At 46.5% G+C, this 23256-nt stretch overlaps 1 protein-coding gene across 2 annotated transcripts in view; it reads left to right on the forward strand.

The window, feature by feature from the left end:
• Positions 1 to 2453: 2453 nt before the first annotated feature.
• Appl2 (adaptor protein, phosphotyrosine interacting with PH domain and leucine zipper 2) overlaps positions 2454 to 23256 on the forward strand; it is a 42729-nt gene continuing 21926 nt past the window's right edge. The window contains exons 1-5 of one of the 2 annotated variants that reach the window (XM_027392514.2): positions 2454 to 2648; positions 9860 to 9958; positions 18449 to 18508; positions 18966 to 19037; positions 22750 to 22837. In XM_027392514.2, coding sequence (XP_027248315.1) covers positions 2595 to 2648; positions 9860 to 9958; positions 18449 to 18508; positions 18966 to 19037; positions 22750 to 22837 — 373 coding nt within the window. In that variant the 5' untranslated portion in view covers positions 2454 to 2594. The remainder of the gene's footprint in view (positions 2649 to 9859; positions 9959 to 18448; positions 18509 to 18965; positions 19038 to 22749; positions 22838 to 23256) is intronic. The other variant, XM_027392515.2, reaches the window with a different exon arrangement.

Below are 23256 nucleotides of genomic sequence, written 5' to 3' on the forward strand. Positions count from 1 at the left end.
AGGGAGAACATGTTTATTTTGGTTCACAGTTTTCATGGCAGGGAATTTCTGTAGGCAGGAGCTTGCAGGAGCTGGCTGCACTGCATCTTCAGGTAGGGAGTAGAAGCAAGGGAATGCCAAGTTCACTTCTCTCTTACGTCGTCCAGGACTCAAGCCCAGGGAACGGTGCCATCCACTTTCAGGGTACACCTTCCCACCTCAAGTAATTTAAGATAATCCCTCACAGATAGCCTTGGTCAATCTAATCTAAATAACCCCTCACTAACCCCTGATCTTACTGTTGACTCACAATCAACACTAACAGCTCAGGTGGTTACCACTGAAAGACTTAAAAATTAGCAGAGAAATATAGCCCAGAAACTGACCAAGGCTACTACTATGACTTAGTGCCTGGAATTTACCAGCCACCAGCAATTACTCCCTTACAAGGCCATAAGATAACTGGGTACCAAGAATTCCCAGATAGCCACCCTCCCCGAGGGGCTCATGAAGGAAACGATTGCCCCACTGGCCAATGTGTCAATAATTAACAATTAAGAGTCCCTATGAAACAAAGAGATAGCTACCATTAGTTAACACATCCTGAGGTCTGCAGGTTTTACAACTGGTAGGGTCAGGAGGCCATCTGATTCCCAGGCCTTTCTTCAAGACAAAGGGCTTCCTAGGAACCCATGACTCTGGTCAAGTATTCAACGGACAGAGAGTCGAAGCCCCTCCCTAAGCTTATGGTTTTTGCCTTTAAAAACCGCCTGTGCCTGGGGGACAGGGCTGCTCTCTAGCCTGCATGCCGAGAGAGCCTGTTTGTACAAATGTCCACCTTTCATTAAAGGCTCTTGCTGTTTGCATCAAGTTTCCGCCTCCTCATGGTGATTGGGGTGGCCACAATCCTGGGAAAAGATTCTGGAGGCCTGAGCTTCCGGGGTCTTATCCCACAAGATGTGGAATTTGTGCAGTTTTATACTCTTCTGTTGATTATGGTGACATCTCATTGGACAAATATTGCTGGCTTTACATGTCAATCAACTGAAACTCTTGTCTTAATATGTGTCAAATTTCTCTTTTGATCTTCTACAGGACTTTCTCTTTCTTCTTCCTCCAGCCAGCACTGTGTGGTCCTAACTAAATTATTTCATTGCTGATGTTCTTTTCTCACTTTTAAATGACATCACAGAACTAAATTATCTATTCCTTCCAATCCTGAAAATTTCATTATAAAATCCTCCAAAATGGCCGGGCGTTGGTGATGCATGCCTTTAATCCCAGCACTCAGGAGGCAGAGGCAGGCGGACCTCTGTGAGTTCGAGACCAGCCTGGTCTACAAGAGCTAGTTCCAGGATAGGCTCCAAAGCCACAGAGAAACCCTGTCTCAAAAAACCAAAAGAAAAAAAAAAAAATCCTCCAAAATGACAAACCATTAACGAACCAGGAGGATGAAACCTAATTATATGGCCCAAGTCAGACAGCAAATATCTAAATATGAACATGATTCACACACACACACACACACACACACACACACACACACACACACACACACACACACGTAATGTCTGTGCTCTGAGCTGTTTAGGTGGCTGAGATTTATTTATTAAAATCGGTGTGAGAAGTGTAGGCCTCCCCTGCTATTTAAAAAAGAAGCTAGTGGTTGGCGAGATGGCTCAGTGGTTAACAGCACTTACCTTCAAGCATGAGTTTAATTTCCAGAACCCACATGGTCGGAAGAAAACTCTCTCACAAATTGTTTTCTGAGCCACACACACTAAATACAATATATATTTTTTTATTTTAAAGTAAGTGTGTGTGTGTGTGTGTGTGTGTGTGTGTGTGTGTGTGTGTGTGTCGCGCCTCTGCAGGAAATATGCGCACGTGAGAGCAGTACCCAAGAATTCCAAAGAGAGCTGGTGTTATGAGCCGCCTGCAGATGCTGAGGATCGAACTCAGGTCTTCTGAAATAACCTTGAGCCACCTCTCCAGCTCTACCCAACTCCCATCTCTACCCCGACAATTAAAAAATAAAATCAGCCAAGGGATGTGGCTACTTTGTTAGAGGGCTTGCCTGGCATGCACGCAGCCCTGGGTTCGCTCTGCAGGACTGCACATAAATTCGGTTTGGTTTGGTGGTGCATGCCTGCTCTTCCTTCACTCTTAGGAGCCGGAGGCAGGATGATCAGAAATACAGACTCATCCTCAGCTACAGTTAGAAGACAGCCTGAGACACAGGAGAGTCTGTCTGTTCACTTTTATCTCCTCCACGCAGAGAAAACGCTCTGCACCGCCGCAGGACAACAGCTCATCTTCCCATCCCGAGTTCCGCCACCGACCAGGTTAGGCGGCCTCGGACCGAAATGTCCCGGCCCGCCCCTTCACTACGGCCAGGCGGAAGCGCAGTCGCCACACTTCCGGTGTTCCCGCTTCCGCTCGCCACGCTTCCTGTTGATCCTGGCGGCAGGGGCGGGGTTGAGGGGCGGGCTGCGGGCTGCGGGCTGCGGGCAGGCGCGGGCTCGGAGCTCAGCCACTGGACTCCGGATCGCCGAGCGTCCCCGGATCGCCGAGCGTCCCTTGCCTCGCGCCCCGTGCCCCCTCGCCGCCTAGCCATGCCCGCCGTTGACAGGCTCCTGCTGGAGGAGGCGCTGCAGGACAGCCCTCAGGTACCCCGGGGAGGTCGGGGTAATCGCTGTCCACCCCACAGGGAGGTTAGGACCACTGACCACACAGGCACTGATGGTGCTACGGGTGCCACAAGGACGAGTGAGGCAGAGGCCAGCTTGAGCAGAGAAAGCCCAAGTCCACCGCCCAGCTGACCCAGGAAGAGAACATGACAACATTTGCCCCCGTGGTGCCGGGGTGGAGTTGGGAAGGGGGCTTCATTAGCACCATGGAGAAGTGAATCTAGTCCTTTGAGCTAGAGAATGAAAACTGACAGGCAGAGAGAGCAAAGGAATCAGCGTACAGTAGAGTGACGTTGGTGCAAACTCAACACGCTGTTCTCTGTTCTCTTAACCTCCTACCGTCCCCCTAGCTTTTCTGGTATAGCATCCCTAGCTTATTTAAATAAATACCTCTATCCCCTAGTATCTCTGTCGCTGAAAAGTTAGAAAGAATTAAGCTGTTCTTCCAGTTTCTCCTCTCCTTTTGGACTCCTTCCTTTTTTTCCTCCTAAGTGAAGTGTGTCACCCAGATGGAACTTTGACGGACTTACCTACATTTCTGCACTTCTCCCATGTAGAATAAATAAAAAGGGCTGTGTGCACCTGTGTCCTGTGCGCATTTCTTTGTGGTTGTCCTCGTATAGACTAATGAGGACCTGTAAGTAAGCTGTGATTATTATTTTTCCTATTACTTGGTTTGGTTTGGTTTTTGATTCAAGGTTTTTCTAAGTAGCCATCCATAGCTGTCCTGAAACTTGCTGTGTAGACCAGGCTAGCCTTGAACTTTCATCTTGAATGCTAGGATTACAGACATGTGATGTCATGCCCAATTATTTTTTTATTGATTCAATTTTTTATAGATTGGCATCTACTGTGCTGACTTTTGAAAGCCTCTTTGTACAGCTCTGGATGTTGGGTCGATTTGGACCACAGCCTGTGGGGAAAAACTGTTTCAACTATCCTTACCTGCTGTTGGGATCTAAACATAAGCTGATGGAACTCATAATCATCATGGTTATGAATACAGATTTCTATTTGTTTTGTTTTGGGGGACACTGAAGGTCAAAGATAGATTGCTTTCCTAGCCAGCCATGATGCAGGCTGAACCAGGCAGTTCTCACAGATATAACACAGTGGAGAGTTCAGGGTCTCACATGAGTGAGTGTGCACTGTTTCTGAGTGGTATCAAGGATCTGCTCGGCTTTGGGAGAAGCATAGAGACACCGGCAGTGAGCCTGGAGACCTGGGTTGCAATTCTGTCTCTAGTAATCAGCTCAGTGTTCTCATCCTCAGAAACTACAGAAAACAAGGGACATGGGGCAGATGGCCTTGAAGGTGGTGGAACACTTTAAAATTATATCCTGTCTATGTGATTACAACTTTGAGCTGTGTGGAAAAAAAGATGTTTAGAGGCATTGCCATTCCTATCTGGCATTTTTTTTTTTTAATTTTTAAACCCTTCTTTCTCTAGTAAAGGTTTATTAGATAGTTGGTTTCCCTGTGAAGTTACAAAGCCTTATTTAATTCCATCATTTGTTTTGTTGCCTTTCTGGTAAGGAATATTTTAAAACATTTTTATTCCTTAATGATTTCATATTCTCACACAGTGTATCTACTGTATCCTCTCCCCCTCCCCCTTCTCCACCCCAGCATGTTCACCCATTTTCCTATCCTTTTTTCCTCAATAACACACAGAATCTAATTAGTGCTTTCCTCATAAGTATGGGTGTGGGGCCATCCAGTGGAACCAGGTCGACCTCCTAGCAGCCACACCCCCAAAGAAAACTGACTGTCCCTCCCAGAAGCCATCAACAGTCAGTAGCTTCTCAGCTGGGGGTGGGGCCTCTGGGTGCCTCCATTTGATGCTGGAATGTTGGCTGGCATTAGCTTGTGTTGGTGACCACATTGCTGAGTTCATGAGTGGAAGGACTAAGTTGTGTCTGGAAGAAGCATTTCATAACACTGAATTCACCTCATTCTTTCCATCCCCCTCTTCTGCGTGCAGCATGTCCTGATCCTTGATACAGATGTGTGTGTGTGTATGTGGAGGTCAGGGTACATCTTGTGGAAATCAGTTCTCTCCTCCACGATGTGGGTTCCGAGGATTGATTGCAGGTTGTTAAGACTTGGTGACAAGTGCCTTTACACCTTGAATCACTTGTAGGAACTTTGTCATTGCTGTTGAGTCTCGTTCTCTCCAGCCAGGGCTTCTCAGTGTGGCTGTTGTGTGGGATAGAAGCTAGCTTTAGGAGTCTTTCATAGTCCTCAGAGCTTGGCCATTAGTGTTTTCTGTGTACCATGTGCAGGATTGTAGCTTTACTCACAGGAGACCCAGAGGCATGGAACTGGGTAGAACTGAAGCCATGTCTTTCATTTTATGTGAAAAACTTAAAACAAGAAGCAAATGCCTAGAATTCAGGATTGTCCAACCTCTTGGCTTCTGTGGGCTACATTATCACCTCTGAGATTTGCACTGGAGAACCATGTAGTCAAGCTACAAAAAAATAAAAATAAAAATAAATGCAAAATTCTGAATGTTTTAAGAACACTTGTGATTTTGCATTGACTTGATTCATGTCTCTCTTGGGTTATGGGGTGAACATGCCTGGTCTGGACCGTACATGGTATGTGCCAAGTGCTGTTCTAAATGCTTTTCATTCATGCACTCAGTCTTTCCAACAGCCTTTTGAGACAGGTCATTTATTAAGATGGAGGAGGGGCAGAGAAACCAAGTGTGTATCCTAAAGAAATGCAGGCAGCAGGAATAAAGGGTTTTGCTTTTGTGGTATAGGGGAGTGAAGCCAGGCCTTACAGTGGGAGCTAGGCAAGTGCCCAACAAGTGCACTATCTTCTCAGCCTTGGGGGACTGTTGAGACTAACCCCATTACCTAGCAGCTGGCTTTCCTATGCCCAAAATATTGGTTCACAAGGAGAAAAAAAGATACTGTGTCCCCAGGAGCTGTTTGTTTCTTCTTGTCGGAGGAGGAAGAGTTATGAAGATTGCTTAAGTAACCTGGTTACACAGGACTTATTAAATGAACACAAAAGCTTTTGTATTTGAATTTGACTGCCCCAAGAAGTGCTGAATAGAAGTTGACCAGCCTTAGACACAACTATTCATTTCCTCTTCTTCAGTGTGCAGGGTTGCACGTTGTATTGCCAAACTAGTATTAGTATATGTATTCTTTCTGCTGATCTCTGCTGCATGAGTGTTTAGAGCCTCTGTTTGTGAGCCTCTGCCCTGCTGGCTGGGCTCTGTTAGCTGCTGGAAACATGACCATCAACTAGATAGGCATACCTGTCCTTGACTGGCTCACGGTCTGTTCCTGGGGCAGATAAGCAGCTGTTCCAGGACAGTGTGAGTCCTGGTGTAATAGATAGGGACAGAGCCACAGCCCTGGGCCCCAGCAGGGCATCCTGCATCCTTCTTTAGAGGGCTACTCTCTCATCCTATATGCTGTAGAATTTCCCAGTAAGGTGGGGATAAAGTACTGCTTCGTTCTTTTGTGTTGTTTTGTGCTTTGCTTCTTTGGCAGTTGGCATAACGGAAACAGAGAAATGAAAGACTTGATTCTGAGATCATGCAGTGGCCTAGATGGGAACAGTCCTCCCCAGAAATCAGGGCTTTCTTTATCTCAGGGAGATGCTTCCAGACACACCCGGTTTTATGTGGCTTCATTGTGGAGGGAATTTGTCCCATAGTTCTACACATTTTTCCATTCATTTGACTTGGTTCTGTTAAGATGTTTCTCTCCCTATACCAAACTAGGAGGATGACATCTTTGTTTAACTTACATTTTAAAGAAACAGAATATAAGTGTTATTGAAATTGGACACTTACACAATTGTGTGCTATTGAGGATGTCTGGGCTGTTTGATTAGGTAATACCCGGATGTTTACTCTAAGGTAAAGGAACGCCATGGAGCTAAGGCCAGCCCTACAGAGTGCTTGGTCTTGTTTGGCTGGGTGCAGATACTCCCTAAAAGGCTAGTAGAAAAGCATAGAGTCAAACCCCGAGCCTGCCAGTTACCGGGGGCTTTTATTCAGCCTCTTGAGCGTTTGTGTGCATGTGCCTCTGTACCACAGTGACTGGCATGTCTGCACACAGTCCACACCAGTGTTGGCCCTTTGAGACTTTGAGATTCTGGCATACCTTTCCTGACCTGTTCATTCTGTGTGAGGGCATTCCGCTCTCCATACATACATACACTGACCTGTGGGTGCTGATGATGATGTGTAGCAAGCAAAGCAATCCCTTGGTAGCTGGGTGTCTTTTTACCAGGCGCGATCACTATCTAGTTAAGTCTAACACCCAGATGGTTAAAACAAGGCAAGATACCATGATGCAGTTCTCTGACAGTTACTGTAGGTGAGAGCTAGAAAGTGGGATGATCTAGCTGGGCCATGATGGTACACATCTTTAATCCCAGCACCCGGGAGGCAGGGGCAGGTGGATCTCTGAGTTCAAGGCCAGCCTGATCTACAGAGTGAGTTACAGGATAGCCAAGGCTACACAGGGAAACCCTGTCTGGAAAACCCAAGCAAAGAAAGAGGGATGACCAAAGAGAATCTAGCTCCAAGTCACATGTGTCTTGGGCTGGCCCCACAGAGCTCACCTGCTAATGAAACTCTTGATGCTGCTGACAGCATCGTCCTTTCAATGGACCCAATTTACATCTTAGCCTGTGTGCCTCCCAACTCTGGGAGGTTACCTTTAATTAGAGTCAGCTAATCGTCTTTGTCAGGTTGGTCTTGGCTGACTTGTTTTGACTATTAATTGATGTCCATCACCTTGGGAGGGCAGGGCAGGGCACCCTGGGCTGTATGAGCAAGCTACGTAGCATGAGCCACCAGTGAGCAGTAAGTGTCCCTCCATGGTTTCTGCTGGAGCACCTGCCCTGACTTCCCTCAGTGTGGACTGTAGCTTACAAGCAGCAAAAAGGAAGCTAGAACAGAAGTTGATCATACTTCATAGCTGCCCTGAGCTTCAGCTTCATCTCCTGTAAAGCGAGCGTAATGTAACCATGGTATCTGATTATGACGTTGTTGTGTTAGATAAAGTGTCAAGTGTCCCGTGCCTATTAGTGTCTGATACAACGAGTTCCACTGCTCTTCCTGCTGTCTTTGTGGAAGGCAGTTGTCTAAGCCTTCTCTTTTTAACCATCTCTCATCTGTATTTTATTCCTTAGAGTATTAAGAGAGAAAATTAGGATTCAGCTAAATGAACAAGTAATATTTTTAAAAATTAAAATCTCCAAAATCCAGTAGTATTAATTCTTGTGTTCCCAGGCATGCCATTTATAACAAGAAAGGTATTTGGATCTTTGTAGACTTTGGTGGGACCCTACAGCATTGGGTACCAGGAACACACAGGTGACTGTACTGTTGGATGGCACTCTTAGATAAGCATGCTGCCATGTGTTGAGATGAAACTGCCCTTTGCAGCACTGAGACCAGCTATAAGCACCAGAGAGAATTGTCTCCATAATAAATATCACCCCCCCTCACATCACAGCTCTCTCAAGGCGCCCCAGAAGGCTCAGACCCTGCTGATCTTAGAAGCGCTTTCATCATAGTAACTTTCAGTCCTCTGGATGGTGTTTAGCACATGCTGGCTGAGAACAGGGGGACAAATGCCATGAAAGCTGAACTCAGGTCACCATTTTAACAATCAGGCATCATACCTTCAAGAGATGCCATAAAGAATTTAGAATGTCATTTTTACCTACTAATTGTCATTGTCAGCCATTAATGGATTTTGACATCTAGTGGGTCATAGCAGTGATGTTTATTTACAAACAGAATAGACAGGATAAAACAATCTGTTGTCCATTCTATTACCAGTCTGTCATTTGATACAGCCTTTGTTTACACCCTGGAATCAGTTCATTTCCTGCTGGGGGTTTGAACTTGAGGACATTTGAGGAACTCTGGCATGAGAGGTCCATGCTGTGTGAGCATCTGTCCTCACAGAGAACTGTGTACAAAGCTGTCTTCTGTTTCTGATTCGATGCCTGTTATTCTTCCATTAAAAGAGCATTCAGGCACCTACTTTTGGCCCTGAAGCCCCAGGACAAAGAAGGAGCTGTGAAGCTCCCAGTTTGTGGAGCAAAGTCAAGAGTAGGCCTAGTGGGAGAAGTGAAGATCCCAATTCCAGATCCCACTAGTTCCTGGGATTACCTGGTCCACAGGAGCTCTGGTCCCGCTAGGTGGTGGACTGGCAGCAGCAAGGCCCCAGGGGTGACAGAACATAGTGATCACAAGACCAGTTCTAACTTTATTTTAGCTTAGGTGGGTTAGAAAAAGAAGGAATTGAAATTCAATGCAAGAAAATAGTGAGCAACACTGGTTTGCCTTTGCACTGTGTATGACCTCATTAACGGCTTCCTGTGCCCTTTGTCTCATTGGTTATTCACTCTTGTTGTGAATTCACGTTTGTGAATAGAGCTCTGTTATGTGATGCCTTGACCCTTGTTCACACACCACCCAGTGTATAACGATTTCACTAGTACTCAGGGTGTGCCTGGCACTGTGTATGAAAATGGCAGGAGCTACCCTCTAGTCACTGCCCTCAGAACTGAGTTCTGAGAGAAGGGGCCAACGTAATGGTTGCCATTTGAGTTGTATTCCAAGAGCTTCTACCAGTGGGCCAGGACTTTTGAGATTCTGGCCATGAGTTTAAAAATTCTACCTCCTCCCCCACGCCTCTCTCTACCACCAAGGAATTTGACTGTGCGATAGTCAATGGCAGTCTGCAGGACACCCTGACTGCAGGTGGCAGGCCGAGTGATTAAGGTGCTGGGTGGCCAGCCCCAGTGCACAGTGCTGTGGGTTCTGTGTTCCCTGTGTGGATGGAAGGAGAGTCTGTCCTTTTGACCCTGATTACTGAGTGGACTTGTGCAGAGGTGGGCACTGAGGCCAGCACACGTAATTGTCCTCCATGGTTTCCCCTGTGGGTGGTGCTGGGAGTGACACCCAGGGGCTCAGGCACCGGCAGGTTGTCTACCCTGGGCCACAAGCCAGCCCTGTAGCAGGCTTTCTTCTCTGGTACTGCATGTGTGTCATCTGCCTGTTCCTGCACTGTAATGGACAGGATGAGAACACGTCACCAGCTACTACCCTTCCAGGCCCAAGTGGCTCCCCTGCCGAATGCCCCTCCCTCACAACTGTTGCTGAGAGTGAAGATTGACACTTTCTTCTCTGCCTGCAGACTCGCTCCTTGCTGAGTGTCTTTGAAGAAGATGCGGGCACCCTCACAGACTACACCAACCAGCTGCTACAGGCCATGCAGCGTGTCTATGGAGCACAGGTATACCACCCATCCCTCTCTTGGAGGATGAGAAGTTTGAGTCTGAAAAATGTCACTTAAAATATTAAAATAAAACCAGTGGCTGAGAAGATGTTTTAGTGAAGACCTAATGAATTGGAACCCCAGAACCCATATAACAAAGCTGGGCACAGTATCGTGCTGGTGTCTTCCCAATGCTGATGGATACCGACAGGAAGACCCCCAGTGCACACTGGCTGCCCAGCCTAGCCTAATCCGTGAGCCCCTAGTGAGAAACTGTCGAAGAAAGGTGGATGGCTTCTAAGGGAGGACACGGGAAGTTGAGCTGTGGCCTCCATGTACATGTTCACACACATGTATAAGTACCCCATCATGAACATGTAACATATCAGAGTTGTTTTTCTTCCTTGTCTTCACCTCAAAAACCAAGCATAGATGGCCTGTGTCCCTTGTTGGAGACAGAGCTGGGATCTCCCAACACCAGGAGAGGACCCATATAACTGCTCGTGGTTTTCTTTTGAATCCAACACTGGAGTCTCATCTCCCCATTGTGATTGAGTGTGTGGGCCCAGTGTCTCAACACCATTTGTTTTTCTCATTATTGGTCAGTCTTGGATGTTGGTGTGGGAGTGCAGAAATGGCTTTTCAAGGGCTTTCCTCTGAGGATGGGGTGCCTCTTTGTTTGAGGAACAAATATCTTGGCTTGCAAACCCATGCAAAATAAATTGCTGAGTAGCAAAAGCAAAGCTCTTTACAAAAAAGAACTGCCACATTTGTCACTTTGTAAGGAAGATGTGAGTCACTGACATATAGAATTATTACACATCAAAACATCAGCAGTAGATAGTTTTCATTGACATTTGCTGACTTAAATCTCTATGTGCTCACATTCCTTTGGTTCATTGGTGATAAGAATGATATAAATATCACAAGTAGCAGTGTATAGCTTGTAATGTAATAATTGCAGAGTGAGGCCAGCAAGATGGCTCACAGGGTCGAGGTAGCTGCCACCAAGCATGACAGCCCAGGTTCTATCCCCAAAACTGACATGGTAGAAGGAGAAAACCAATGCCTACAGGTTGTTCTCTGATCCCCACACATGTGCCGTGGCATGCATATCCACACATAAATGTACATACTACACAAAACAATAAAGTGTAATCCAAAAATATAGTAACATATAGTCATTAGTCATTATTCACCATGAGAATAAGCCCTAGTCTTTGCCTGTAAGAGCTTACATTGGGTCAGGAGACAGACAATTCCTGTTGGATGAGTGAAGGCCTGGGAGGAGGCCCACCTCACTCGCCAGAGTTGTGCTGGTTTGTAAAGTGGCTTCTGTTAGCATAACAAAACACCCAAGAAAATCAACTTGCAAGGTGAGTTGTGCTATTTGGCTCAGTCTTGTGGTTTCAAAATCGCTTGGTCTTGTGGCTTTGGGCCTGTGGTAAGTAAGTACATCATGTGATGTGGTGGGAGAGCCTTGTGGAGAAAATCACATACCTCATGATGGCTGAAGCCGACCAGAGGAAGGGCCGGGTTCCATTGTCCCCCTTACGGGCACTCTCAAAGGACCTAACTTCTTCCACTAGAACCCACTTCTGGAAGATTCTGCCACCTCCCAGTAATGCTACCAGTTTAACTAACCTTTGTGGTCCTTTGAGCCCCAAATATAACAGGTGGGCCTCCAGTAAGAGGGTGATTACGGTATTTGATGATTGCACAATGCACAATGTACTGAGTGTCACACTGTTACCTATGAGTGTGTATAATTCCCATGTGTCAGTTATAAAGAAGACATAGTAGAGAGAGAGAGAGAAGGCGGGAGAAGAGAGCTATTGTCCAGCCCTTTGACTTCAACCACAGATGAGACAACACAGGAAGAGGCAGAGAGAGGCACATGGATTTTTTTTCTTTCTTTTCTTTCTTTTTTTTTTTTTTGTTTTTGGTTTTGGTTTTGGTTTTTTGAGACCAGGTACCTCTGTGTAGCCCTGGCTGTCCTAGAACTCACTTGTAGACCGGGCTGGCCTCAATCTCACAGAGATGCACCCACCTCTGCCTCCCAAGTGCTAGGATTAAAGGCATGTGCCACCCCACCCAGCCTCTTTTTGATTTTCTGAGACAGGGTCTTATGTGGTCTGGGTTGGCCTGGAATTCAGTGTGTAGCTGATGATAACCTTCAACCCATGGTACTCTGCCTCCCAGGTGCTAGGTTCCAGACACATGCCACCATAGCCAGCTCACAGTTCTCTCTTGAAGCACTAGCTCTGAGGGGCCATGGGCACCGAAGTAAGGGAAGAATCTTGTTGGAAGTTCAGAGCCAGCGTTCAGGGATAGAGATAGACTTACAAACTGTAGTATCAGGCAGGAATAACTTAATAAATAGTGTGTTGGGGGACTGGAGAGATGGCTCAGTAAACAGCATTGAGTGCTCTTCCAGGGGACTAGGGTTCAAGTCCCAGCACCCACATGGTGGCTCAAAGCTGTCTGTAACTCCAGTTCTAGGAGACCCAACCTCCCCCCCCCACACACACACATAGATATAGGCAAAACACCAGTGCACATAAAATAAAAATGGTGGTGGCACACACCTTTATGTGGGCCTCAGAGTCTGAGGCCAGCCAGGGCTACATAGTGAGACACGGTCTCCAAAGTCAAATGTTTGTTGTGGTGCTAGGGATTGAACCTGGGCCTCGGGGCATGCCAGGCAGGTGTTCTGCCCCTGAGCCCTATTCTGGGCCATAGAGCTAGTTCAGTGTTCAGGAGAGCTGTGCATCTTTGTGACTGTCCCTGCTTGTTTGTTTTGATGAGCCCTTCAGAGCTTGGGAATATGAAGACTTTTCTAAGTTTTTACTTGATTACTTATATTGGATGTTTTTTGCATTTTTTCTCTGAACATTCCAAATTTAATACAATAGAAAAAAACTGACTGTACTTATCTCTGGTTTCTTGCTTGCTAGTTAGTAACTTTGAGTACTGCCATTAAATGGCCCTGTCACCTATTTAATGCTTTCAAGCTCCAACACGTAAATAGCTGTCTTCCACTGGCAGTGTCTCTGCCCTGCCTCCCCACACTGTCACAACCATTTGCTGAAGAGTCCAAACACTTCCTTATGAATTTTTTTCTTCTGAGCCAGAAAACTACATTGTGCCAAAATTAAGTAGGTCTTGCATATCGAGAGGCTGGAACCTGCTTTTAACTCTCAGCACATGACCATCATGTGGTTGTCCCCTGGCCAGCACCCTGCTCCCTCTGGCTTCTGCTGAAGAGCTGCGGAAACGCTCTGGTGACAGCTGGCCACCAGCAACATCCAGATTGGCACAGGCAGGGCCGTGGCTTTTCAGGTTTATTGGAAGGCCTGAGATGTGTTTTGCTTGCCTTGATATGTGTATATTTTAAGCTAGTAATACTTTTCTACATTTTCATTCTGGCCATCCCCTACTCCCGGTTTTCTTGGTTTTATTCCATGCTATTCCTTAAATGTTTTACACTTAAATATATTGAATTATAATAGAGTTTGATTTTGTTTTTTGGGTTTTTTGTTTTGTTTTGTTTTGTTTTTTGTCATCAAGACAACAGGGTTTCTCTGTGTAGTTAGTAGTCCTGGCTGTCTTAGAACTCATTCTGTAGACCAGGCTGGCCTCAAACTCACTGAGGTCGCCTGTTTCTGCCTCCCCCGTGCTGGGATTAAAGGTGTGCAACACCCCCTCTACCCCCACCCCCACCTTGGCCTTTCACTGTTTTTTAAAGTGGTTTCATGTGGCTGATGAGACAGGTATATTTCAATCAGACTGCTTGGTACACTTCGGATTCTGCCCCAGTGAACATCCCCTGGGCTTAGTTTAGAAGGAGGAAGAGCAAAAAAAAAGTAGAGAAGGTGAAATTAAAGTTGACGTCTCAGAATAGGAAACTAGAAGTTTTGGCTGGGAATTAGGACAAGAGCTGCTGTCTGGGTAGAAGCAATCTCCGAACATTATGTGAACACAGACTAATTTAGAAAGACAGACTGGGATCTTTAGAAACATAAAAGAAGGAATATTACATTACTGTTGACAATAAAGTATGACCTCAGGAATAAAAGAAAAGACTGGGTATCTAACATAGAGAAATGGCTATCATATATTGAATTTATAAACAATGTCCTCTTTATCTTTACTAATACTAATTACATCATAGAATAAGTTATGTGCTAGACATCGGTAAATGTACAGTTTAAACCTTAATCCTATAATTAGATATGGCTTCTAGATGGCAAAAACAGAGGCATTTGACAAAATATTGAAAGGTACAGTCCTGTAGATGAGAATTTGTAGAGGTTTCTATTCAGGTCCTAATATATTAGCTTGATAATTACATGATTAGGTGTTTTTTTTTTTTAATTAAATTATCTCTTGTTTACCCAGTAGAATAGAATGTCTTCTTTGAAGGTTAGGATACAAATTATCTAATGAAGTTACATACTGTGTGTAAATAAAATCACATGTATGTACATGTGGTGCTTAGCAATGCTTAACTACTGTTGCTATAGTCACACAAAGGACAATAAAGTGACAATCAAATTTTTTTAAAAAGAAGAGAGTTTGAGAGCAGACCCCCTCATTTTGGCTTGTTTTCAGGTACATTTGGATTTCATTTGGCTTAACCTCTGGAATGAGCCTGTAATTCCAAGGGGATTGGCATCTCAGGGCATGTGTGGGTCTCAGGCTTGGCTGCAAGCAACTTTCCCTGCTAAGCCATCTCTCCTGACCAATAACTTTGCACAGTGTTTAAATAACTTCACTCCCCTTCTCTCTCATCTTTGCTTCAGCTTGAGCTTATATGTTTCCACAGCCGAAACAGGCTTTTAGGGTCTAGAGTTTTCAGATCTGCTTGGGGTGCAATGTTTCTATGAGCCTTATTTGGTGAAAAACAGCTTCAGAGCTGGGTGTGGGGGCACACAACTTTGCTTCAGGCTGGCCAGGACTCCATGGTAAGACCCCTGTCACAAACACATAGCAAAAGCCCCAAACAAGCAAACAGCTGTGGAGATATGATTGGATTAGCCTGCTCTGCAGGAGGAAGACACAAGCTTTAACACAGTTGTCACTGGGAAGAGAAATTCAGCAGGGGCTGAACAGATAGGTAGGTCAGCAGTTAAGAGCACATGCTGTTCCTGCCGAGGACTAGAGTTTGATTCCCAGCACCCATGTCAGGTGGCTCTCAACCTCTTATAACTCCAGCTCCAGGGGATCCACCACCCTCTTCTGGTCTCCAGGGACACCCACACATACACACACACACACACACACACACACACACATACACACACACAGAGAGAGAGAGAGAGAGAGAGAGAGAGAGAGAGAGAGAGAGTCCTCCTGCATGCTAAACACGCACTCTGCTACTGAGCCACACCCCTAGCCCCAGCATGTGTTTGAAGGATTCCTGTGAAATAGACAGTGGCCCAAGAGCTGTTACAGCACTATGAAAAGAATGACACATGTCAGGTATGGAGCTCAGAGGTAGAGCCTTGCCTAACACTTAAGGCCTTGGGCTCCAGTATACCACAGAAACATGCATGAACATATGCATGCACACACACACACATGCACAGCATGATGTTACTCTCAGAACTCTATTCTGAGGAGGCAGGGCCACCTTTCTTGCTGCCAGTTCCCAAGAAAGTACGGCTTTTTGTTACTAAGGAGGCCCTCTCAGACCTGCCACTTGCACATTTGGCTAAATATTGGCCCAAGCCCCCATTTTTACAGGTTATGTCGGTTCCCAGGGTGTAGGTTCACTAGCCAATGCTGGCAGAGTCCTTCAGTCAGGGTTAAGGATGGATGAGAGTGGGCTGAGGTGCCTGCTGTGCTCAGTTCTGGCAGGGCAGGCCTGCCCTTCGTGAGCTGCTTGCCAGTTTCTCCCCAGTTGCCCCAGTGGGAGGAGCAGCAACTCAACTGCCTGATGTACCAAACAGATGGAAAGTAGAGGCTTCTTGTCCCCAGTCACGGTGGCAGGTGGCTGTTGCACTGTGGGTGCTGTGTCCCACCTCCCCAAGGTATGTGGAGCTATGTCCTTGGCACGTGGGTGCTGTCTGCTCAGCATGACCTCAGTCTCACAGCAGCTCCTGAGCAGGGCTTCAGTTCTACTCAGAGCATGTATCAGAAGCAGAGAACTCAGGCCTTGCTTGGTTTGAATGTCGAAGGGTTATTACCATGTTTGTTGACTGAAGGATTCGGTATGGAGGAGCACTACTGTAGAATGAAGAATGTGTCAGGGCTGGAGAGGGGTGGGGCCGGAAGACTTAGAGTTTGTCATCCTTAACTACATAGCAAGTTCGAGGCCAGTCTGAGCTTCAGTGAGATGCTGAAGAGAAGAAGAGATTGTGAAAAACAGTGGAACTGAGAAGTAGACAAGCCTGAACTCATGTCCCTGCCATGTCACCGACTGTGTGACACTGGGCAGGCAACTCAGCCTCTTTGTGCTCAGTCTCTACTTCATCTGTAAAGTTGCTGGTAATCCAGACCTGCCCTGTGAGGGGCTGCGGAGGTGGCTCAGCAGTTAAGAAAGCACTTGCTGCTCTTCCAGAGGACCTGTTTGGTTCTCAGCATCCGCACTGAGTGGCTCCAAACCACCTGCAACTCAGCTCCAAGGGGTCTGATGCCCTCTTCCAGACTCCAAGAGCCTCTGCAAACATCTGCATATATGCACACAAACTTACACATAAATAAAAAATACATATTTAAAACTACATTACAGGGATACTGAGATTAGTGAGGTAATGCATACAGTATAGTTTCTGATGTGAAGGAAGCACCCTGTCAGTGTCAGCTGCTATTTAATGATTCTTGAGTATGCAGATCCCAACCCACAGGGACAGCCTCAGGCAGATCCAGCCTCAGACAAACCCGTCTTGCTCAAAGCAAGGAGCTTTTTGTGTAACCTGTGGACAAGACCGTCTCTTCAGAGCTTCACTGGTGTAGATGGTGGGTCAGCCACATTTTCCTGTGGCCTTTGTGTTTTGTTGCCTTTCGTGATGTAGCCTTATATGTTAGGAATTTTTGCTCAAAGTTGAATGCAGGAATTGTTTTAGATTTGGAGTTTAGATGAATCTTTTGACCTTTTCATGCATTGATTCATCAAATGTGTTGAGTGGCTGCTATGTGCTAAGAACTGTTGACTGCCCCTGTCTAAACACAGAGGAGTCCTGGGTATTTGTTCATTGGCTTCTTTGGCCCTGTGACTGCCACTTGTGATCAGTCCCAAAGCAGTAAGTAGCACACAGAGGGCAGGGTAAGGCAGCTGAAACCAGGGCCTTACATGTGACTACATATGACTGTATTCCGAGAAAGAGGGAGAGAGCCATGATTTTAGTCTTGCCTGTTTCATGAGGCAGATGTAGCCTGTTCTGTTGAGAAGGTCCAAGAAAATGGGTTTTGTCTCCCCCTCCCCCCAAAAAAGGTCCCTTTGAGTGTAGGACTTGTCCTTGAAAGAACAGCAGTCCCAGAGAAAGAGCACATAGAGGCCAAGGCCATGTAAATCACCTTGGGACACACTGTGCTCTGGCACTGTCTTCGGAATAACCCTGAGTCGAAGAGCAACTTGAACATAGATAGCCTTAGAAGCAAGAGGCTTACATTCTCGGTCTGCTGCACTGGTAGTAGGGGGGCAGCAGGGCAGCCGCTAGAGCCCTGCTAGACAGGATAGGACAGAATGGGCACTGAACCAGCCTAAGAGCCTGGCAGGGCAATGGAGCTCCCAAAGTAGTGCTTTCCTCTGGTCTCTGGAGCTTGGGGATGCCTTGTTTCTATCACATCATTGGTGCCAGGTCTCAGGGCTGAGCTCTCAGTCTGCATGTGGCTACCTGCCTCTATCACTTAAGTGCTCTTCAGCCCTTGCTCCAGTTGTTATCCACAGGCAGCTCTAGAGAGCCGCTCCCCAGTGCAGGGTCTCCAGTGCCAGGTCTTCACTGCTGGGTCCTCACCTGGAAAGCTGCTGCTCGTGGCTAGCTCCCTGGCTTCTTGCAGGGTCTGCTTCATTGGGCATCTCTTCTTAGAGTCCAGCGAGGTTCTGGTGTTGGTCCCTCCTGGTGCCCCCAGGGTCTTTCCTGTGGTCCTCATCATGCAGGTAGCTGCTGTTCTGATGTCCCCTTCCCTCAAACATCCACAAGGACTGGGACTGTGTTTGCTCGCTGCTTTGTTTACTGACTGAATAACCAGAAGGAGCAGTTTGTTAAGGGCCTCATTTGTTCTAAAGCAAGCTTTAGACTTCTGATATACCTTAGTATTGCCCTCTAAATACTGGCTGGACAAATTTTGCCAGGTCCAAACCTATAATCCCAGTAGGCTGAGGAAGGAGGCTTGTGAGTTCCAGGACAGCCTGGGCTACATAGTGAGGCCTTATCTAGTAAGAAAAGCAATCACTTCCCAGGCACACATATTCCTTGTCAAGGCTGCTCTGAGGTGGGCTGTTTCAGTGACGACACAACACCTACAAAACTGATGCACTTTGCTCTTCTCTTCCTGCTACAGAACGAAATGTGCCTGGCCACTCAGCAGCTTTCGAAGCAATTACTGGCATATGAAAAACAGGTAACTGAAAGGCGCTACATAGCGCAGTGCTGTGCTCGGGAACCCAGGTGGCCCCTTTTAAAGGCACCCTCTGAAGGGTCCCCATGTCCTCCCTGCAGCCTTCCCTTCCCTCTCTCTCTCTTTTACTTTTTTCTCACTGATAAAATATAACTGGGACTATTCCAAAGCCTCTGTAAGGTCCCTCGAGCTAATCAGCTACCTGTGAGTGTTCCTGGTATTCAGGAAGGCCAGGCCACATAGTGCCAGCCGTCAGGACAGGGCCCTAGATACCATCCTGCTCAGACAGAAAGTTGTGGCCAGGGAGGGCCTTTGGTACACCTCTCAGAGTTGAGGGAGCCTCTGAAGGGTGTGCCCTGGAGAAGAAAGGGAGTGGGTGCCAGCGTGGGGTTTGTGGTTGAGTTTCTAGAATAACACTGCATTCATTTAACACCTGGCTTTTAAATTCTCTTTGTCCTAGAATTTTGCTCTGGGCAAAGGTGATGAAGAAGTAATTTCTACACTACATTATTTTTCCAAAGTGATGGATGAGGTAAGGCATGGGAAATGTTTTCTTTATGAACTTTCTTTCATCCTTCTTTGGGCCCCTCTGCATTTTGGAATATCTCCTCAGATTTCTGAGGTTCCGTCCATAATAGGGGTGGTATTGGCACTGTACTTGCCTTTTGGAGGGAAAATAGACCACAGGACTTCTGAGCATTCAGCTTCCTGGTACCCTGGGCTGCCCTGATATATTTCCACAGCTAGATAGCTTCAAGTAACAGGAATTTGTTCTCTTGAAGTTCTGGAAGACAGAAGACTAGCTCTCGTATTCTGCAAGACAACATTGCTGTAGGGCCTAGGTGGAATTCTTTCTTCCCCTTGTCAGCTTCTGGTGGCTTCTGGTGTGCCCTGGCTTACAGTAGCATCCCTCAGGTCTGACTGTGACTTCATGTGGCTTCTCTACCGCCTATATTTCTCCTCTGTCTTGTTACTTTTCTTATAAAGACGATTGTCACTGAACTTGGGCCACTTGGAAAATCTGGGTACTTGGATTTTAAGATCCCTGATTACATTGACAGAGACCCTGTTTCCACATGCTCCCACGTCCTGTGTTCCAGGTGGATGTGTCCTCTGATTTCACACACCTTTTCTTAGAACTATATTATATTTGTAGAAACCATTGTTCTAGGGAATTATATAAATTTTAGTTGTAAAAACAGTTAAGTAGGCTGGGGATATGGCACAGTGGTATAATACCTGCCTAGCATGTGCAAGGCCCTCCTTGGGTTTGATTTCAGCACTGTTTTGCAAAAGCCCTCAGAGGTCCAGTACTACTGGTACCGAGAGACTATATGCGACCCTGGGATGTATAAGCTCCAACTGTCAAAGAGTCTGCAGAGTGATTGTCACAGGAAACAGGATGGAATATGCAGGATGCACATGTTGTGGCCAGGCACTAGTAGTTCTGGATACTGACCTCCATTTAGAACTGGACCAGTTGCATTGTCCTCATTCACCACATGGCCATTCACTCAGCAGAGTCAGGCTGCCTCCTCTGTGGTGGGCTTTGTGAAGGGCATCGAAGACAGAATAGTGAACAGGCCATCTAGTTCTAGGTTTTCATTGTGTCCATTGAAGTGGGGAAAGGACGTCAGACCATTCTCTCCTGCTGTATTTGAACACCTACAGAAAGCCCAGGGTCCCACAACCAAGGGCTCAGTCCTTCAAAACTGCCCTGACTTTAGGTGCCAGTCGTAAGCTCAGGCTTGTGGTGCTTCTGACTACAGTAGGGTTTGAAGAGAACTAACTATTCAAGTTGTCCTCTGATGCCACAGGTCTGCTGTTGCTTGTACACACTAAAATGGTTCACAACTCAGGGACTCACTGTGGTCATGAAGGACACAATGACCAGCCAGATGCAGTGACTTGTTAGCAGGGTGTGGCACAGAGCATCCTCCCTCTCTGGGTACACCAATTTCCTGGGTATGGTAGTCTGGAAGCTCTTCCTTTCTCAGTTAAACCAACCTAGAAACTTCATCACAGACATGCCTAGAGGTTTCCAGTGATTACAAACCTGTCAAACCAACAGTCATGAGTAGTTATCACACTTGTCACTCCCACTTTGGGGTCTCTTTAAAATATGGCAACAGACCAATGAGATGCCTCAGTGGGTAAGAGCATTTGCTGCTAAGTGTGGTGATTAGTTCAGTCCCTGGGCCCATCTGATAGAAGGAGAAACTGGAATCTTCAGGTTGTCCTCTGACTCCACGGTATACACACACACACACACACACACACACACACACACACACACACACACACACACGCGCATATGCGCATGTGCACATACAGTGAATAAGTGTAAAAAATGTATTGAAATGGATATAGATTGTATTAAAATTGTAATTATTGAGCAGCAAAGTGATTTTTGAAAGGCATGAAGATTTTTTACTCAATTTACACAGTTACTAATTGTGATTAATAACACAGGGAGGCTGCAGGATATTTCCACCGAAATCCCATATGTCTCCAAGTAGAAGAGAGTCACTAAGGAAGTGAGACAGGCAGTAAACCACTGTGGCTAGAATGCCCAGTTCATGTCGTTACTCATGCTCTTCTTGGGAGCATTGTGGGTCTCCTGATGGGAGGGGTCTGCAGGGTCAGAGTTTACACAGCTTCCTGATGTCTAGACTAAGCCCTGCCAGATGGGTTTAGGTGTGAGAAGATAGTGAGATAGTTTCCTCCGTACCAGAAGTAGGGAGATTTTACATCTGAACCTGGAAAAGCACAACTGAGCACACAGGAGAGACGTATGTGGCCCATTTAATACAAAGTCCTCGATGAGATCTTTTCTTGTGAGTCATTCAGAAATTTCTTCTTGAGTTCCTTCCTTCTCACAGTGGGCATGTCACCATTTCCTGTCAGAGCATCTGGAAGCACAGGGTGGGAGGCAGGTCGTGTTCTTTGCACTGTCCTCAGCAAAGCTACTGTGGTCAGAAATCATTGGCCTGTGCATCTCTCTTACCCCACAGACGATGTCTTCAAGAATTCCCATCCTTAGGGAGAAAACAATCAGGAAGGAACTTTGTCGTCCTGACACGAGGGATCACTTTCTTGCTTGCTGAACATCTGTCAGGCCCAGAGCCACGCGCATAATAGGAATGCTTGTTGATGTTCAATTAGCTGTTGATGAAAAATATTACATTTCCTTATTGCAGTCATTCTAGGAAAACCCTAGCTCTCCACCCCCAGGGGCATTTACTGACACAGCCGTCTTCTTGTGTTCCTCTCAGAAGATAGTCCCGACACTTCCACTGGGCTGAGATAAGTAGACACTAATAATGTTCCCTTAGCTGGCAAAGGGTTGGTCTTTAAACCATGACCCCAGAGGGCAAACCCTGGAGGAAGTGTGCTTGCCTATGGTAGTGGCACAGATGCCTGCTTTCACTGTTGAAGGCAGCCTTGCCAACTGCTGACCACAAAAATGATCTTGAGTTGTTTGCCCCTAGTCACCAACGCTAGGACAGTCCCTTCCACTGGTCATCACTGGTGCCTCATCTGTAGGATGTGTGGTTTGGGCAGCACTATGACATGCAGAGCACACTGTGTGCTTTGTTGTGGAGAAAGATTGATTTCACTCCTAGCCGTGACTACCTCCCAGCTGTGCTATTCACTTGTGATCTGGATTTAGAGTTATTTGCCTGTGGGTAAAATGGTCCCTAAATCACAGGGTGGGTGAAAAACTGTGGTGTACAATATGGGAAACTGGCATTCAGATGGTAGCACCAGTGGCATCATCCTCTGTCCCCTCCATGGATCTACTGGCTCTGTGCTGGGTGTGGAGTTGAGCCAACACTGATCAGTTCCCAGAAGGCTGGTTTTTCTGGTGTTGCTCCAGTCCTTGTGAATGAGGTTGCTGGCAGGCCTGGTAGGGGTTAGCAAGCCACAGAGTCCTGCCAGCAATCTGCATTTGGTGCCAGCCAATGTACTGTGTGTCTCTAGGAGGGTGTGGTCCTGTCTCAAACACAGAGCTAGGGTTTGCCCAGAAAGCAAAGAGGACTGTGAGCTGGACACACCTTTAGCAAGCTTCACTGGTGCCTCAGTCAGAGCCCTCCAGGCCTTGGTCCATAGCTTATGAGGGTGTGTGTTTAAAGATATCAGCTGAGCCACTTAGGCACACAGAAGTGTCTGGTGATGCCTGCTGAAGTGAAACCATGTCAGTAAAGTGTATCATTTTCTCAACTAAGTCCTTTTGCTTTCAGCTCAATGGTCTCCACACAGAGCTAGCCAAGCAGCTGGCAGACACTATGCTCCTACCTGTTATACGTTTCCGAGAAAAGGATCTCACAGGTAAAATAGCAGTTTGAGTGAACTATAAACATTTGCTGAGGAGACTATAGCATTTCTGAGGAGACAGTGATGGAGTTTGAGTGAACTATAGCATTTGCTGAGGAGACAGTGATACCAGGGCATATGTTATGAGCAGAGGCAACTATTCTTGGGAACCATGAGTGCTTTGGACTATGAAGTGGAAGCTTGGAGGGTAAGAGTGGGTAGTACCAGGCCTTCTATGTGGAAGGTGCTTCTCAGCCTCGAGGATGCTGATGTGGGTAGCCAGGGGCTCTCAGGGCATACTGTGAGCATGTTCCCATGAAGCTCATGGAGAGCAAGGAAATCTGAAGCCTTTTAGATGAATTTCAGTCCCTAAACTGAAAGAGAACCTTACAATAATTTTAGATGTATTTGAAATCAAAAGTAGTCCAAATGAA

The sequence above is a fragment of the Cricetulus griseus genome (assembly GCF_003668045.3).
Source record: "Cricetulus griseus strain 17A/GY chromosome 1 unlocalized genomic scaffold, alternate assembly CriGri-PICRH-1.0 chr1_0, whole genome shotgun sequence".
NCBI classification, from domain to species: Eukaryota; Metazoa; Chordata; class Mammalia; order Rodentia; family Cricetidae; genus Cricetulus; species Cricetulus griseus.